The sequence below is a fragment of the Chinchilla lanigera genome, unplaced genomic scaffold (assembly GCF_000276665.1).
Source record: "Chinchilla lanigera isolate Chin_1 unplaced genomic scaffold, ChiLan1.0 scaffold00010, whole genome shotgun sequence".
Classification (NCBI taxonomy): domain Eukaryota; kingdom Metazoa; phylum Chordata; class Mammalia; order Rodentia; family Chinchillidae; genus Chinchilla; species Chinchilla lanigera.
This window is the reverse complement of record NW_004955411.1, coordinates 4,792,279-4,808,479: the sequence shown is the minus strand read 5'-3', so window position 1 is coordinate 4,808,479 and position 16,201 is coordinate 4,792,279. Positions and strand designations below refer to the sequence as shown.

Sequence of the window (16,201 nt, the reverse complement as noted above, 5' to 3'; positions counted from 1 at the left end):
TGGAATTAAAATGTATCAATTTTTTTCAAAACTCTTTTGCCATGCAAATTCTTTTTAAAAGTGCTGAAAAAATATGTTCAGTCAGCTAACATTTAGATTTAATGGTTCCTTTTCTGAAGTCATGGAAGATATGAAAGAAAGAGAAGAGTTAGTGCTACTGGCTGCATCCCCTGGGTGAGTCCCTTCCTGGAAAGACCTTTGCAGGGGCTCTTTCCTTCACGTATGTGGCCATGTCTGAGTGGGGGATTATGGGAAGGCTTGTGACATCACAAAGGGGAGAACAGCAGGAAGACCCACTCCTATGACTCAGTGATACTCTCTGAAGAAGCAAGCAGTGCATGAAAGGCCTTTCTTCGAAAACCATCGCAAACTTGAATTTTGTACGACAGCCAAAGAGTGCTGTTCCTGGAATCAAATCACTGGACCATTCACTCACATTCTTTTTCTTCCCTGGTGTCAGTAACATCTGACTGCTTAGAAATGCCCCATTTGCACTGTCCACATTGATTGTTTTTGTCCAAGACCTGGATTAGAGAAGAGAAAGCACTGTGTTTTTGTTTGGCATTCAGTGTCGGAAATGCACAGCGGCTCAGGTTAAAAGGCAGCGTAGACCGGGCAGGTTCTCATGCAGGCTGTGTGTGCCTGAGACCGGCGCTAGTTCTCACACACGTGGCTGGTGCCTTTCCATACCTAGCTCTGGTCCGCACCTCTAACATGCTCCAGGACGTCCACAGAGCTACTGGAGAGTTCTTTAATCCCCGCTGTGTTCCATGCCTGCACTCTGTGAGCCTGCGGGCAAGTAAGGGTGACACTAACCCTTCTGGAAACTATACAGCCGTGGGGATGCTGAGAGGAGTTTGCAATCCAAGGGAGATCATAAGGAGGCTGAGTCTGCCTGCCTTCCTTCGCCCTTGCTCATCAAGGGTTACTAATGCATTTCTGCATTTGGGAATCAACCTCTTCCCACATGTTGATCTTGCCTTCTGAGATATTGCAGAAAAGCAATTGCAGGATGTCAATTTGCACGAGATTATGATCAATAATGGGGTCACAGTGGCCCATGTTTTATCTGTAAAACACCAGGGACACCCTCGGACACACCCTCATCCCTTCCTCGAGCAGTCAGATGTTACACAGCAGGGCTAATGTGGATTATCTGCCATCCAGAAAAATGGAAGTCATCATCGTGAAGCTCATTAACACATTTACAGTGGGGCTGTAGTTCCTATGTCTTTCTGCTGGACAGCTTTGAACCACCAGTGGTACTTGTGTGAATGTCCCCTTGTGGGGCAGGGCCAGTCCCATCCAGTGGTACAGGCCGCCAGAGGGGACAGTCATGCATGTAACACTGGTGGTTCAAGCTGGCAGGAAAGTGTGCAAATTGGGTAAACTTCAGTACTCAGTAAATATCTTTTGCCCTCAAAGTCACACTGACCTTATCATGTAAATAAACCACAAAATGTGAAAGTCAGAAATGTGAAACTTAGGTTAAAAAATTAGGTTATAAATGAACACTAGATAGCAACTCTGTGTGTGTGTGTGTGTGTGTGTGTGTGTGTGTTAGAAACACACAAGTACACACATTTTGAGGTGGGCCAGATAGGGTAGGGGCAGGCCCCACTTACTGGCGGGGCTCTGGGGACAGAGGAGGTCCTTGCTCTCAAATCCTTCCAACTTCTCAGTTTCCCCAAGAAGACGCTTAAAAGGGAATAGAGTTCTTCATTTCACAATTATGAATTGCAAGGCATTAATACAAAGTACCTAAATTTCTATAAACCAATAACAAAAATGAGACAATGTAGCAGAAAAAGAGTCAAGACTCTTGGACAGGTAGCATTTTCTAAACATTAACTGGCACCTGCCAGCCCTCACCTGCTACGCCATGTGTGGGGAGCTCAGGACTCAGCTCTGCATTCCAGAAAGGAGCCCTGGACAGATGCCCTTGCACTCTCCAGGAACCAGGGAGTGGGACTCACACAGTCTTCTGCAGCGTGGCTGTGCAGGACCCTCACGGGAGACCCCGAGGTGTATGAGGCAGAGAAAGCCTGGGGATGTGCAACTCAAGCTCTGCATCGCTTTCTGAGCCCCGTGCTATCGTGATTTTGCTTTATTTAACAGTGAGAGGGGGATTCCGAGACCACAGCCACTGCTTTATCGGGCAACAGTGTGAACACCCTTTTCTTCTAGGGCTCATACAGAACATCCACACGTTGATGTCCTCCCTGAGGAAGCTAAGCATTGCCTATGTGAAGTCACTGGTTTATTTGTGAAGTGCTGGCCAGCAGGGACCAGGCAGGGACCTGCACGGGCTAGTGAGCTACTCAGTGGACACATGTCCATCCTGGGCAGCTAGACTAGGGTAGACAGGTGTCCCAGACACACATACAGGGAGCCGTGCCCTCGGGCCAGGAACATCCAGTGTGGCATTAAGAGCCAGGCATAGGTAGGCACAGGGAGGGTAGTGCAGCCTCTCACACCATTCACTCCTAAGAGGTGCTGACCCTGACTCTCGCCTCTCTTCTTACATCCGGCATAGACAAGGTGGCGAGGATGAAAGTGGCTTTTGAGAGTATTCTTCGCGGCAGATGGCAAATAATATTGTGTCCCTCTGTTTAGGACCCAAAAATACTCTTTGAGCTCCATCCAACTGCATTTCATGGCTCACACCTCCCAAAGCAGGTGTTTCTTGCTTATAGCTTGAGATTTATGTGTTCCCAGACTTCTGGCAACTTAGACCTGTTGGCTTTATGCTCAGAGGTTTTCCCTTGGCACCAGAAATATTCAGGGAAAATGTCTGGAAGTCCATTAACATTTTCTCCTTGTCTTTTATGCTGGGAGGGGATGGGGCCCAGATGTTTCTGCTCACAGTGTCTTCTATTTATTGTATAGGAATTTCTTTCTCCCTCCCTCCTTCCTTCCTTTCTTTCTTCCTCCCTCCCTTCCTTCCTTCTTTCCCTCTCTCCTTCCCTCCTTCCTCCCTCCCTCCCTCATTTCCTTCCTTCCTTCCGTCCTTTTTTCCTGCCCTCCCTCCATTTCCTTCCTTCCTTCCTTCTTTTCTTCCTTCCCTCCTTCCCTCCCTCTTTCCTTCCTTCCTTTTTTCTTCTTTCTTTCCTTTCTTCCTTCTTTCCTTCCCTCCCTCCCTCCTTCCTTCCTTCCTTCCTTCTTTCCTTCCTTCTTTCTTTTGCTCCTTCCTTCCCCTCCTCTCCTCTGTCACAGATTTAAAGACTAACGCAGCTGGAGGCAGGAACTGAGCTTAACAAAAGGACTTGTTTCCAAGGGAAGATTTTTATAGCCAGACTAGTCTATAATCCGGAGTCAACTTCAGGTCTTTAATCTTATCTCTCTGCTCTAACTGTGCAGAGGCCAGAAACGTTTTCCTGGTTCCAGTATAAATTGGTTTAGGTGTTGTAAACAGAACCTCCATGCAAAACCTTCTAATATTACAGTATCCAAAGAGTCTCCCCATGGAGCCTGCTGTAAGTGGTGTCTTTGAAGCAGGTTACAGATTTTGAGTTACAGGAAAATAGACACAGCACGATGGGGCCATCATGAGCGCCCACCCAGCCCTGTCTTATCAACAGAGGACAGCACCAGCACTGTGGGGTCAGCGAAGGGCTGCGGCTCTTGTGTGCTGCAGCCTAGCCGCAGTGAATGGGACGGGTCCCCCTCACAGCTGAGGACAGCAGGTCATCGTCCGCCCAGCTCTATTCCTACTAAGTTTCACAGCGTCAGAATTTGTACTTTGCCTTTCATGACGGAAGGATGCAGAGCGTACTCCCACAGGGCTGAGCTGGTGAGTGGTCCCTCCTCGCACTGCCTCTCTTCCTGTCTGATTCTGCCGGTGTCTGCTCACCCCAGGGTTGTGGCTCCTGGGAGGGGAAGCCCGGTAACAAACACGGATGATCGAGAACCCTGGATTAGACTGAATAATCTTTCGGTCCATTATTGACTTTAATGTAGCTATGATTCTTGTGTTCCCCTGCAATGGCTGAAGTGTTGGTTCCTAGCTGACATGATGAAACTATATTTTCAGAGAATTTTAAATGTTTTCTGAAAAATTTCACTTCATAAAGAGAAGCCGCCTGGATTTTTCATTCTCTGCTAATGAATGGCTCCTGCACTAAGCTAAGGATCTCACATAGCTGGGGAACTTGAAAAGAAATATCCAGCATTCTAGACAATTAAATTTCCGAACAGTGAAGTCCACACGGCAGCGGGGGTCGGTCTCTGATTCCTCTGAAGTATTGATTACAAAGATTACTAACTTGCAAATTTGAAATTGCTTCGCTCTGATTGGGAAGGATAAGAAGAAACTTTCTTTTAAAATATTGTCCCCTCAAGATGAACTTTTCTTGATGTCTAATAGTTCTCTTACTGAAAAATAACAGTTATTAAAATAAAATATTTCAATACATATTGATAAGGAAATGTAAAACCAACTTCACAAATGAACCAACCAATAAAAAGTACAAAATGCGCCCTCCTGCTCATCCTCCCTGAAGACCCTGCAGACTGTGCCCACACAGGGCTGGTCTTGGGGTGCGCAGGTGAAGGTTCCCCAGCCTGGGAGGGCGTGGTGGCCACAGTCCTGGGGCTGTGCAATGAGCCATGGATAAACTGCTTTGGGCCGCAGCTTTGAGTTTCTTCTCCCAGGAATTCAGAAGTCAGATGGCTTGCCCTGCACTTGCTGGCTGTCCGACCTGCAGAGCCTCTGGCATCTTTTCAGCCAGTCCTCTGACAGAACACGGCGCATGCAGGGGGCATGCCTGGATCCACCGCGTGCCCGTGCGCGGCAGCACTGTCCCCCTGTGCACTCAAGCACAACCATCTCCCTGCCCCCAGGGGCTTGCACCTGGGAGTGGGCACAGGGGTCTGGAGTCAGCTGCCCATCTGGAGACTGGGTCGCTGACCGAGCTCTGGTGTGTAGGCCAGTGGCCAGTCTTCTCCTTGGTCCTCCCATTGGGCCTCTGCTCCAGGCCGGGATCAGGAAGTCCTGCTGAGCAGAGAGCCTCCTATAGCAAACGGTCCTTGGCAGACAGAGCAGGGCTTGCAGAGGAAGCTCCTGGGGCTGAGGAGAGGGCCACATCCTTGGTGTCCCCGGACAGCCCTGTCCTGGCCCTCTGCTGTCTGCTCTCCTCTGCTTCCCTGGATGGAGCCCCTCCTCCTCTTTCCTCCTCAGATCGAGGTAGCTCCTGGGCTAGAGACACAGGAGAGGGCTGCCCCACTACTCACCAGCCAGTTACCCTGGTCGGCCTCGATGTCTTCCTCCGTGGAACAGCGGCGCGCACACTGTGGGCTGCTATCAGCTTTAAAATGGTGAATGCACAAGACGGGCTGGGGCAGCGAGTGGCTCTTGCTCAGCGTGGCAAGGTGGCTCAAGGGTGTCCTCGCACTGGGCGTCACAGAGAGCTGTGTGTGCAGTGCTGTCTCCCTAGACTGGACTGGACTAGACTGGACTGGACTGGATTCTCCAAGACCGTTTCCCTCGGCTGCTCATCCCACCACACGGGATGGGTATGTGCTGAGTGGGTAGAGGAAATCAGTGGAGGAATCAGTGGAGGAGAGGCAGTGGCAGAGGCAAAGGGGACACTCCTTGCCCTCCCGCAGCACCCTGCTGGTTAGCTGCCCTGGGCCCACATGGCCTCTTTCTCCTGGACATAGGAAAGGCACAGACAGGGGGAGGCCATACGGATGGACGGCATACTTTAGGGGAGGCTTCGGCACTGCGCGCTGGTCTTTCTGCCGTGTCACCAGCCGTGTGCTCCCATGCTGACACACCTTGAGGATGACTGCACTCTGCAAGGGCACCCTCACTACAGAGAAGTGCCAGCAGCAAGCAGGGTGCTCCTGCACATGGGGTGCAGCCCTCTGCAGCCTCCCGCCCTCCTAGCAAAGCAGCAGGAGGCTGCTTGCAGCCTGGGGGGATGAGCCAAGAAAGAGCTCACACGTGGGTGTCACCACAGGGACCTGGGTTTTCCCAGTAGAGCGTGCTGAGTGCCGCTGTGCCCTGGAGGCCCCTTCTTCCCTAGACGGGCGCCCCTGCAATGGGTTGGCCCGTTAGACTCACCCTGTTCTTTGGCATCCACACCGCACATCTGCTCCTCTTGCTGTTCCAAAGCACATGTAGTACTTTTGAAGGGGACGCCACCGGAGCACGCGGCTTCCCGCAGAGCACCACCCCTCTCCTGGGGCCCCCTGCAGTAGCTGGATTTGAACCAAGCATGGACACTTCAGGTATCCAGCCCTTGTTCTTCCTTCCACACACACTTGTCTCACGGTGAACCGAGCCGGTCCCTGAACCAGCACGGAAGTGCATACCCTCACCGCTAAAAGCCGCCTCTTTCGTGGCAGTGAAGTGGGATGAGAGCTCTGTGGCCTTCGTCGCTGGCAGGAGGACATGGCATCAGATAGCTTCCAGTCTCAGTCTTCCCCGCTATGAGCAGCCCTCCAGCCGGCCTCCGGCCCGGAGCTGTCACTGTCTTGCACACGTCTTGCGTGTCACTCCTGCTCTGAGGACCTTTTTGTAGCTATGGCCTACGGCATCAGTGGCGAACTTTTTAGGGTTTTCAATGATAGCAAACAGCTGGCGGCAGCATTTGTATCATAGGTTTGCCATCCCTGGCCTAGGCCCTAGACCAGTCCTCTTACAAACCCCAGAGTTCAACGCAAATCCGTCTCTCTAGGAAAATGCCATGGAGGAATAAAAGCCATTGGCTTGGTTCTGGATCCATGCTGCTTAGATCCATGCGCTTTAAGGTGGAGTGGAGGGTGATGTTAGTGACTTCTCAGTCCCTGAGGCCTGTATGGGGCAGGAAGGCTGTAGGCCGAGGGGCCATTTTGTCCCCAGGCAGGTGGAAGATCAAGGAAAGACCTTCTCCGAAGTCCCCATGGGGCAATATTTGGACCGCGGGGTCTGTAATGAAGGTTCTGTTGTAAACTTCTTTCTTGCAGATGAAGAAACGATGGAATTATTTTTATATAAATTCACTTACATAAATGTTGATTGAATTCATGGACTGATGAGCAAGCCAGTGTTGACTCTGGCTCAGAGAGAAGTGGCTTGGGGCAAAGCAGAGACTGTTAAGTGTTGCATTCTGACCTCAGTCTCTAATCAGATTTTGAGTTTGCAGTTTATACTGCTGTGTTCTTAGATCACAAAAATGTATCAGTGCAGCTGAGCAGCTCTTTCATGGGCGTGGGTAGTCTAATTATGATTTAGCATATTTATATTTTCCTTACAAACTGAAACCCACATACTAATGTGCAGAAATATTACTAAAGTACTGAAAAGTCATTTCCAGTCTAGAGAAGAAATACTTTTTGACCTATTGCAGCCACACATGTTGAAAATAAACCGAAGAGTAAGAAACTCAAGCTCTCTGCAAAATCTGGATTTGCAGAGATAGAACATGGGGAAGAAACGAGAACAGAGGGGTTCTGAGGCTGCAGAGCAGTCGCCGGCGGCTGGCTCTGGGGCTCACTGCAGGGACACCCTGTGCCGGGCCTGGAGCAGGGCAGTGTCATGGACTGGCAGCAGGAGCAGCTGGGGAACATGGAGCCAGCAGCTTTGGGGAGCGTAGAAATGGTCCAGGAGAGGATGAGCAGGACAGCCCCGCCACTCGCTGGTCTTCCCAGCAGCTCTGATTTCCACATTGCCCCGCTGGGTGACGGGAGAGGCGTTTCCGCCTAAGGCTCCAGTAAGCTTCCTGGAAGTCCTCTTGGTGATCAGTATGCACTGAGCAGTGTCTGCACTCCACCAGCTGCATTTTTTCTTCCGTGGACCCCACTGCCCGGGTCCTTGAACACCCTGAGTAGCCCGTGCATTCCCCAGTGCGTCATTGTTATGTCACCAAGACACATAAACATTCTCAAAAATATTCTAAAGCAAACATCTTTAAGGAACAGTGGTCTGCATTTCAGGGTCCCACTCAGAACTGAGAAGAACAAATGATGCATTTCAAGGTCTAAGATGTTTCGGCTGAGGAGTGTTAGCTCTCACTTCCTTTTGTCACCCTGAATAGGTATAATAATGACGAGTGAAGGTGCCCAACGCAGTGTTCATCCACTGGGACAGAAGGAGCCACACCTCATATCTGCAGTAGCATGTGCATAACTTTCCTCCCAAATCACTTGGTCATAAGTAGCTAGAAAACATCTTGTGTTCTACAAAAATAGACTTCTTCAATTTTCTTCTCTATTGCTCAGAATCATTGAAACTAGAGTTTTAAAAGATCTGTAGTTTTATAACTTTCGTTATTTTAAACTATCCCTCCTTTGCCTCAGCTCCCCAATATGAGGGTGCATTTAAGGTGTCCTTTTGATGTTCTCCAGCTGTCCCATGCTAGGCTAGTAGGTTTTATATGCCCAAGTGCTTAGCACTAGAAATAGGAACTGACCTCTGGGTTCCCAGTCCAGGGCCTGTCACTGCGGGTCAAGGTCACCTCCGGGTATTGGAAATCTTGCATAATTTAACTAGAAAGGGACAGGCACCGTGGGTTAACCACAGTGGAATAAAACTATTGCCCAGCTTCATCACTGATAATCCTTTGGGAGTCAAAAATAATTTCACTCCTTATTTTCTTTTTTTAGGTTCCATAAATGAAAAGTTACCCCAAAGGGAAGGCACAGGAAAAACAGGTAACTATCTTAAAATGAAATTTCATGATGATATAATATATAAGCCACTTTAATGTCTTACATAAATTTTCAAATTGAAATTTAGTCATATAGTAGTGACAGTAACGAATGCCCGTTCTTGATGTTAATTCTTTTTACATTCAACAACAAAATATCCAGCCCTTACTGTTCTAAGTTAGCTGGGAAGTACTGAGCACACACCCTACTAGAAAACCAAGGGTTCCCCTGAGAGCTTTCTCAGTTTGCCTTGTATCGGGTGCACTGTGGGTGTGTCATGAGCCTCTGTGTATCAGAGACTATGTAAGTGTGTTACTGTGAACTTGTCAGGGTGACTGGGTGGATGAGGAGCCACATAGGTGTGTCAGGGCCCACTGCAGGTGTGTCAGAGGCCACAGTAGATGCACCAGGGACCACTCTAGGTGCACCAGGGATCTCTGCAGGTATATCGGGGTCCACTCTTTGTCAGGGACCACTTAGGTGTGCCAGAGAACAAAGGTGTGTCAGAATCTACTGTAGGAGTATCAGGGTTCTCTACAGGCATATCAAGGTCTACTCTAGGGGTTACTTGGGAGAGTCTGGATGTTGCCTGGGGACAGGGTGGAGGCTCTACCTAGGACTGTCAACCAGAACAGTCATGGAGGACCTCAAGGATGTACTGCTGGAAGAAGGGGCATTTGCTCCCTCTGCAGCAGTCCCTCCTGTGGGGCCCGACAGGCAGCCACTTTCCCTTGGGAATCACTGGGCCATCTGGGCTCACCTTTTCTGGGTGATGATGTGTTCATGGTGGCTACCAGGTTGGCCCCTGTCCTTTCTGCCTGCCCTCTCCTCTGCTGTCACTGGCTTTCCCAAGGACACACTTCCTCTTTCATCTGACACCAATCTTGAAAGTCAGATGTTTTCTTCCTGATGACAGGAAATTAGGCTTTAGTGCCAATACCTTAGGTGTTTTATTTTTCCTAATGTGGTTATAGTATAATGAGCCAGTAGCAAGGAGCAGTGATGTGAAAACAAATTCATTGAGTTTTATTCTGCCCTTTCTTGATTACATTGGGATGCTGGCGGGCACTGCCCCTGGAGACCATCTGTGAGAGATCTATGCACTGATAAGAAACATGACTGGGTCAGGTGTGAAGAGGCAGAAGGGCAGCACACGAGGACTTAGGGGAGCAGTGCTTTCCTGGAAGAGGACAGACTTCACGCTAACAAGGGTGTGTGGGAGGTAGGGGCAGGTGTAATGGAGAGCAGGGGCAGCCCCTGACGCAGAACAGCAGTTCACAGTCCAGCTAAATGATGACAATGACTGGGACAGTGGCTCTGGGAAGGAAGGAGGGAAAGCTGCCTGGAATACCAGATCAAGCTGTTTGAATTTGAATTGAGGAGATAATTGGGAAGACATTATAATTTTAGGGAAAAGGAAGCGGTAACGTTCCCCATTAGAAGACTGAGCCCAGTGCTGAGAAGGAGGAGAGACAGAAAGACGATCACACGGGTAGCGGGTTCCTCATCCTGTTCATGCAGAGGCACATGGGGGAACCCCTAGGGTGTGGACCAGAAAATAAATTTAAAGCTTTGATCTGCAGAAGTATTTCTTAGAGAAGGGGTACCCAAAATTCAGCAAAAACATTGGCCTACAGATAAAAAAGGAAGCTCGTGAGAAATTCCAACGGCAGGAAAATGAGAGTGCTCGGCTCTCTGAGTTTTTGTTCGGCTTCTGTAGGGTCCAGTCAGTAGCTACCAAGGGCTTGGGCCTGTGTCGGGCGCACTGTCTCACGGGTGAGAGTGAGGAGCAGGCCCGAGGAGGATGCTGGCAGAATGGAGTGGGGGCCCAAGCTTGGGAAAGGCTTCTCCCCGAGCCAGGCTGGCACACCTGCCTAGCCTGGAAATTTTCAGAGGACAGAGACCCATAACTGGGGAGAGTTGGAGGGCCGAGGGTGGTGACCTATGTCAACCTCAGCAAACTGCATACCAGCAACGGCGTGCTTGACTTGCCCTCCCAAAAGACTTACGTATGTCAGTGAAGTGTGTCTTTTAAAACGTTTAATGCCTTAAATGTGTTTTACACACATTCCTCTTTTCACTTATTTTTCTTAGATGACAGCATACTTAATAGCAAAATGGTCCCAGTTCATTGTCATCATCAGTATTAGACCCGGATATTTCAAATAAGTGATGTTACAATTTTGTCATTATTTGGACAGCAAATATCCCCCAGACATTGTTCAGTTGAAGATTTTTGTGAAAATTATCTTTGCCTTTTCTCCCAATAAGCCTTATGAGAAGCTTCATGCTTACTCTTTGGCTTGGGAAGGGGGCTGAGGCACAGGTAGCTAGGTGCTCCCCGGAGCTGGCCGGGTCTGGCACTTTGATGGGGAAGTCCTTGTGCAGCAGAACCTTGTGAGCAGCCAGGGTGAGACTGCAGAGGGCGCTCCGGGAACCCTGGCTCCTTGTCCGCGCTGCCCCTGCAGGGTTGATTGCAGAGGACGGGCCCCTAGAAAGCACTGCTCTCCACTGCCCTCTGGCCGGTGTGGGGCTCTCAACCCTGCACTTGGGCAGGGGACCCAAAGCGTGGTCTTCAGTTAATTATATGAGGCTGGCCCATCTGAAATGCGTCCTCCTTGGCTCCCCGCACCTCAGCCTTGCGGGCACATTATCCATGTAGGGTGCCCTCTCCATGTATCATGCGTCTGCCACAGCAGTGAGGGAAGGCCGAGTGTGCAGACGCTGTTGTCCAGTGCCCGACCCCCTGGTGCTGCCTTTCCGCTTAGGAAAACAGGCACATGAGGACTGGCTTCAGCTGCCACCCAGACCCCTGCCGATCTCTCTCCTATGTACCTAGTGACCTGAGTGCATGACTTTGCTGACCCGGAACTTCCCTCCCAGAATGAGGCTCTGCACTCACGTCTGGCCATTTCTTTCTCACCTGTCCTACCGCCTGGCCTCGGGCCCAGCAGTTTGTACCCACACCCCATGTCCTACGTGGGTGCCTGTGTCTATCCTTGAGCAGCATTTTAAAGCCACAGCCCACCAGTGTGTCCACTCGTGTTCGGGGCCAGTCCTGCCTCAGTGCGTGGTCTGCATGCGGGGGTTGTTGTGGGGTCGGGCATGGGGCTGTGTGGGTCCTGCACTCGTCCTGTATGCACACTTACTTAGCTTACTCTCCTAATTGTAGTCTCCTTGCAAATCTTTTCCGTTCTGAATTCAGATGATGCCGTGGCCCCGGCGCTGGAGACTCAGCCTCAGGGAGATGAAGAAGGTGAGCCCAGGGATGACAGGGCGCTTGGGGAGGCAGGGGAAGGGAGGGGTCCGGGAGCTGGGAGATGGAATCCAGTCACCATGGCCGGGATACCACTCAGAACAGGCTGTGATAAGCCAGGCACACCAAGCGAGAGCCACATGATCTCACTTACATGTAGCATCTAGGAAAAAACTAAACTAAATTGGAATGCTCAGAAAGATAATAGAAAGGTGTGATTACCAGGGATGTGCAGGGGAAATAGGGAGAGGTGATCAGTGATTCCAAAATGCACTTAGGCATTCATGAGAGACCCAGTGTGCAGCCTGCGGAGTGTAGTTAAAAACCGTATATTGTGAAGGGGCTGGGGACTTAACTTAGGGGCGCGGCACCTACCTGCCTGGTCCTGAGTTTGATTCCGGGTGCCCCCTCAAACTATATATTGTGTGCTCAACATTTCTTAATAGAGTCAACTTTCACCACACACACACACACACACACACACACACACACACACTAGCATAGCTTTAGTGAGATGTTGGCTATGTTAATTTGCCTGACTTCAAAAGTCATTTCACTATGTATCTTAAGTACAGATGATAACAAAAAGGCTACAGATGGACGGGATCTGGCCATTTCTATCCCCCATGAGGGTTACTCTATTTTTCCTGATGATTTTAAGTGTTGCCATGTGTTTTCCTGTAGCAGACTGTTAAGATATTTATTTGTAATAGAACCCTGTGGATTGCAATTTTATAATATGGATAATATAAAATACTTCAAGAAGGTACAATACCCCATACCGTTTCCCTGTGCACATTTCACATTTTTATACATAGTCATGATAAGGATAGCTTTCCTATTTTTATGTTTAATAAATTATCTTAGATGTCAGTCAAATTCTTGGGTCAAATAGGATCAGGGTTTGATGAAAAAGTATATGGGATTGCACAGTATAAGTGGATCAAAAGTTAGAATGTAGATGTATGTCACTCTGCAAATAATGACAATCAGAGCTAAGCCCACGTGGCCCTGAGCATGATGTCACGTGCACTCTGCTCAAAATCCATCCCCAGGGTGGGACACAGAGGTGTTGGGGAAGGTCACCTAGATGGCAGTGACAGACAAAGGTTCAAACCCAGGCCCCTTCAGAGTCTGCATTTGTGGGACAGAGTGGTGATCACACCATGTATATTCTATTTTATTTGATAAACAGTATCACTAAAATGGTACATTTCTGAAAAACTGTACAAAAATTAAATTTTAGATTTCACACTTTGTGTTGAACCTTTGCACTGAGTGAAAGCTTGCATGTTATGTGAAAAACCAACCGCCTTTACCCCACAGGATATGTTATTGTACTGTGGACTGTTTTCTAAAACCCAGTTCTTTTAAAGGGGAACTTTCCAGAGTCAAACAACTTTTACTTTGGAAGAAGAAAAATATGTTAAAATATTTTAAGTGATATACTATTATTTCCCTTTGTCTCCTATGTGTACAATCATTTTAATTGTTTCTTTAGAAAGTTACAGCATACATTTATTTGTTCAGTTGATTTGGGGGGTTTGTCGACTGTCTGCTGAAATTTTTAACTGAGCACCTTTTGTGTTCTTTTTTTCCTGATTCACTAGACATTGCCTCACGCTATCCCACCCTTTGGACAGAGCAAGTTAAGAGTCGGCAGAACAAGACCAATAAAAATTCAGGTAAGTGGGGTCTGACATCGCTTTGTAAGGAGTGTTTAGCCCCTGGGGTTTTACCTCCTGAGCCTTAAGTGGACAGGGCCCCTTTTCCTTCAGTACTGCCTGGTGAAAGTGATTCTCATAACTTGACCACCAATGTTTATTTACAAGTTGGTGTTTTATTAAACTTCTTAAGTTCTTCAAATGATTTCTGTATAGATATCAAATAAACTATAGTTTTGGATATAAAAGTGGAAATACTTGTAAATAAGAATTTGTTTTTGACCTCTGACTGACTTAGTTTATAACCGTCCAACCTGGGTGGGCTGTGTTCGCTGTGGAACAGGGTTTGACAGGACTTTTAACTGTACAAATGGCCGTGTTCACGTTCTGGCCATGGGCACCCTCTTTCTGAGTACTGCTGGTCCTGGAAGGTGCCATCCGGTCCTGCCCTCCAGGTCGCTGGTTCTGGGCAGCCGAGGGAGGGAGCTGGGCAGCCCCGGCAGCAGGTAGGGCTGCAGGGGCGGTGGCAGGGATGGCCTGCCCAGGGCTTTTTCTGAGCAGTCTGCCTGCCGAGGTCCCCTGGGCTTTGCCCCCGCCCCTGGCACTGCCAGCCTGAGCCCTTGCGCCTGTCCACCCTTCCCGCACCCTCTCAGGACAAGGTTTCACCACCTGCCACCTCTACCCGTGACGGGGAATTCAAAAGAGACTGACAGATTTTTAATTTTTTCTTACAAGTGGTTTTTAGAGTGCATTCCCCTTATCGTATATAAAGATTCACCCGTGTGCTTGTCTCATAAACTTTCAAAACGGAATTTGATCAGTTGCTTTACCATGTCTCCCAGTAATTTGATTTGCGTCCGTATCATAGAGAAGACGGCATCAGGGAAAGAGTAAAAGCCGCAGATTTCAGTCTCGAGCTGCTGGTCACAGCTCAAAGCTCAGTGGGAATCGATGTGGCCATTTGTGACCAATGTGGCCATAACCTTCCAGTCCCTGGAAGCCTGTGTGTGCTCAGCATTCTGCATTGTTATCTGAAAACTGCTGCTGATTTTGCAGCTTTCTTTGCGCAGAAGCTCAGAGAACGAGTGCATTTTTGCTTCATCTCCCTGTTGCCAGATTTCTAAGCTGTTAAGTGCCTGGCTGATTATAATTAACCCATAAAACTTGCACTGGCTCTCAGTAGGTAGCGGGGCTGAAAATAACATTTCAGGGGATTGCAGTTTGCATCTGTTATCCTGCGCTATAATCTGACTTAACTCTGCTTATGTGAGTAGGGTACAAAAAGATGACATTGGCTGATTCACGGGTACAGAGCATGAAACTCTTCCACTATGTTTGTGTGAAGCACCACGGTGCAGCTGCAGGTTTGTTATGAGGGTCTGAAGAAAGTCAGACCTTGTAGGAATTTCAGGACGGTAAGGATGAAATAATTGGTTACATTTTTCTCAGTGAAACAGGAAATGATAGTAGGATTTATGTCACAGCCACTGTTATTATTGACATTTCAAGCACCAAAAGAATGTTATTTGCATTTCATTTCTATTTTTAAAGATACTTTTATTCATAATCATCTTTGGTTAGAAATAGGTACATGTATTTAAGAAAACAGTTTGGGATTCCATTATTCTACATTTTTAAGATCATTACCCGGTTCGTCAGTAGTCTGTCACGTACTTCAGAAAACCCCAAAGTAGGAATGCATTGCATATTTTCCTTTGATGCTTCTTTTATGAGCCAAAAGTAATATTTTCCCACATTAGTTTGAACTAAAATATTACTTTTGTTAGAAAATACATAGACTATGGCACTGTGCATCGTAACACATAGTGAGCATGCACCAGGAGGTGCGGTCAGATGTGCTTTGGAGCAGCTTTTCAGAAGAACCCATTCATACAAAAGAAAAGAAAATGTAGTCCTCCTCGGCATGAAAATTTGTACATGGCAGCTACTCCATAAAGTTCATTTACTACATTCATAAGGAGTGTTAAGATCATGTGCTCTATGGCACACATTCTGATAGTACTGTTCTTATTTTCCTCAAACAAATTTAACAAAATAAAGAGAAATATAATCAAATGGATAAATAACTAAAAAAGGGAGATAACTAATTGTCATTAGTTATTTCGGCATTTTGATCACTGGGCTTATAATGATTGAAATTCAATAGAAATAGAAATATACATGGCATAGTCTTTTCTTTCTGTAAGCAAAACATTCCTTTCACTGTGAATTAATATATGTTAAATAAATGAGAAAACATGAAACTCCTTCTTACTTAAGAATGTATTGTTTAGTGCTTCTAATCATTCTAAATTTGAGTGTTAAACTTCTTTACTCTCTTGAATCATTGTACTGGGTTTATCTTATTCATAAAAAATACCTGAATACGGAAGTCTATCAGATAGGAGATAGAGTTTTACAAGATTCTTTAAATTATAGACAGTTATTCACATCTCTATTTATTAAGCACATGTAAATGTAGTCCGTGCTCTTCACTGTGACATAGTAACTATTTTCCAAATCTCTTCCTCATTTCCTTTAAAATCAATCTAGAACATTAAAGAGGGAACTACAATACTTTTTCCTGGTTGGGCAATCTATTCACTTCACAAATGAACATCATTCACAAATCACAGACACCAGTATA

At 47.6% G+C, this 16,201-nt stretch overlaps 1 protein-coding gene across 1 annotated transcript in view; it reads left to right on the top strand.

Moving 5' to 3' along the window:
* Nucleotides 1–16,201, top strand: part of Smoc2 (SPARC related modular calcium binding 2) — a 92,388-nt gene that overhangs the window by 13,661 nt on the left and 62,526 nt on the right. The window contains exons 6-8 of the mRNA XM_005377922.1: nt 8,590–8,637; nt 11,840–11,890; nt 13,501–13,575. Coding sequence (XP_005377979.1) covers nt 8,590–8,637; nt 11,840–11,890; nt 13,501–13,575 — 174 coding nt within the window. The remainder of the gene's footprint in view (nt 1–8,589; nt 8,638–11,839; nt 11,891–13,500; nt 13,576–16,201) is intronic.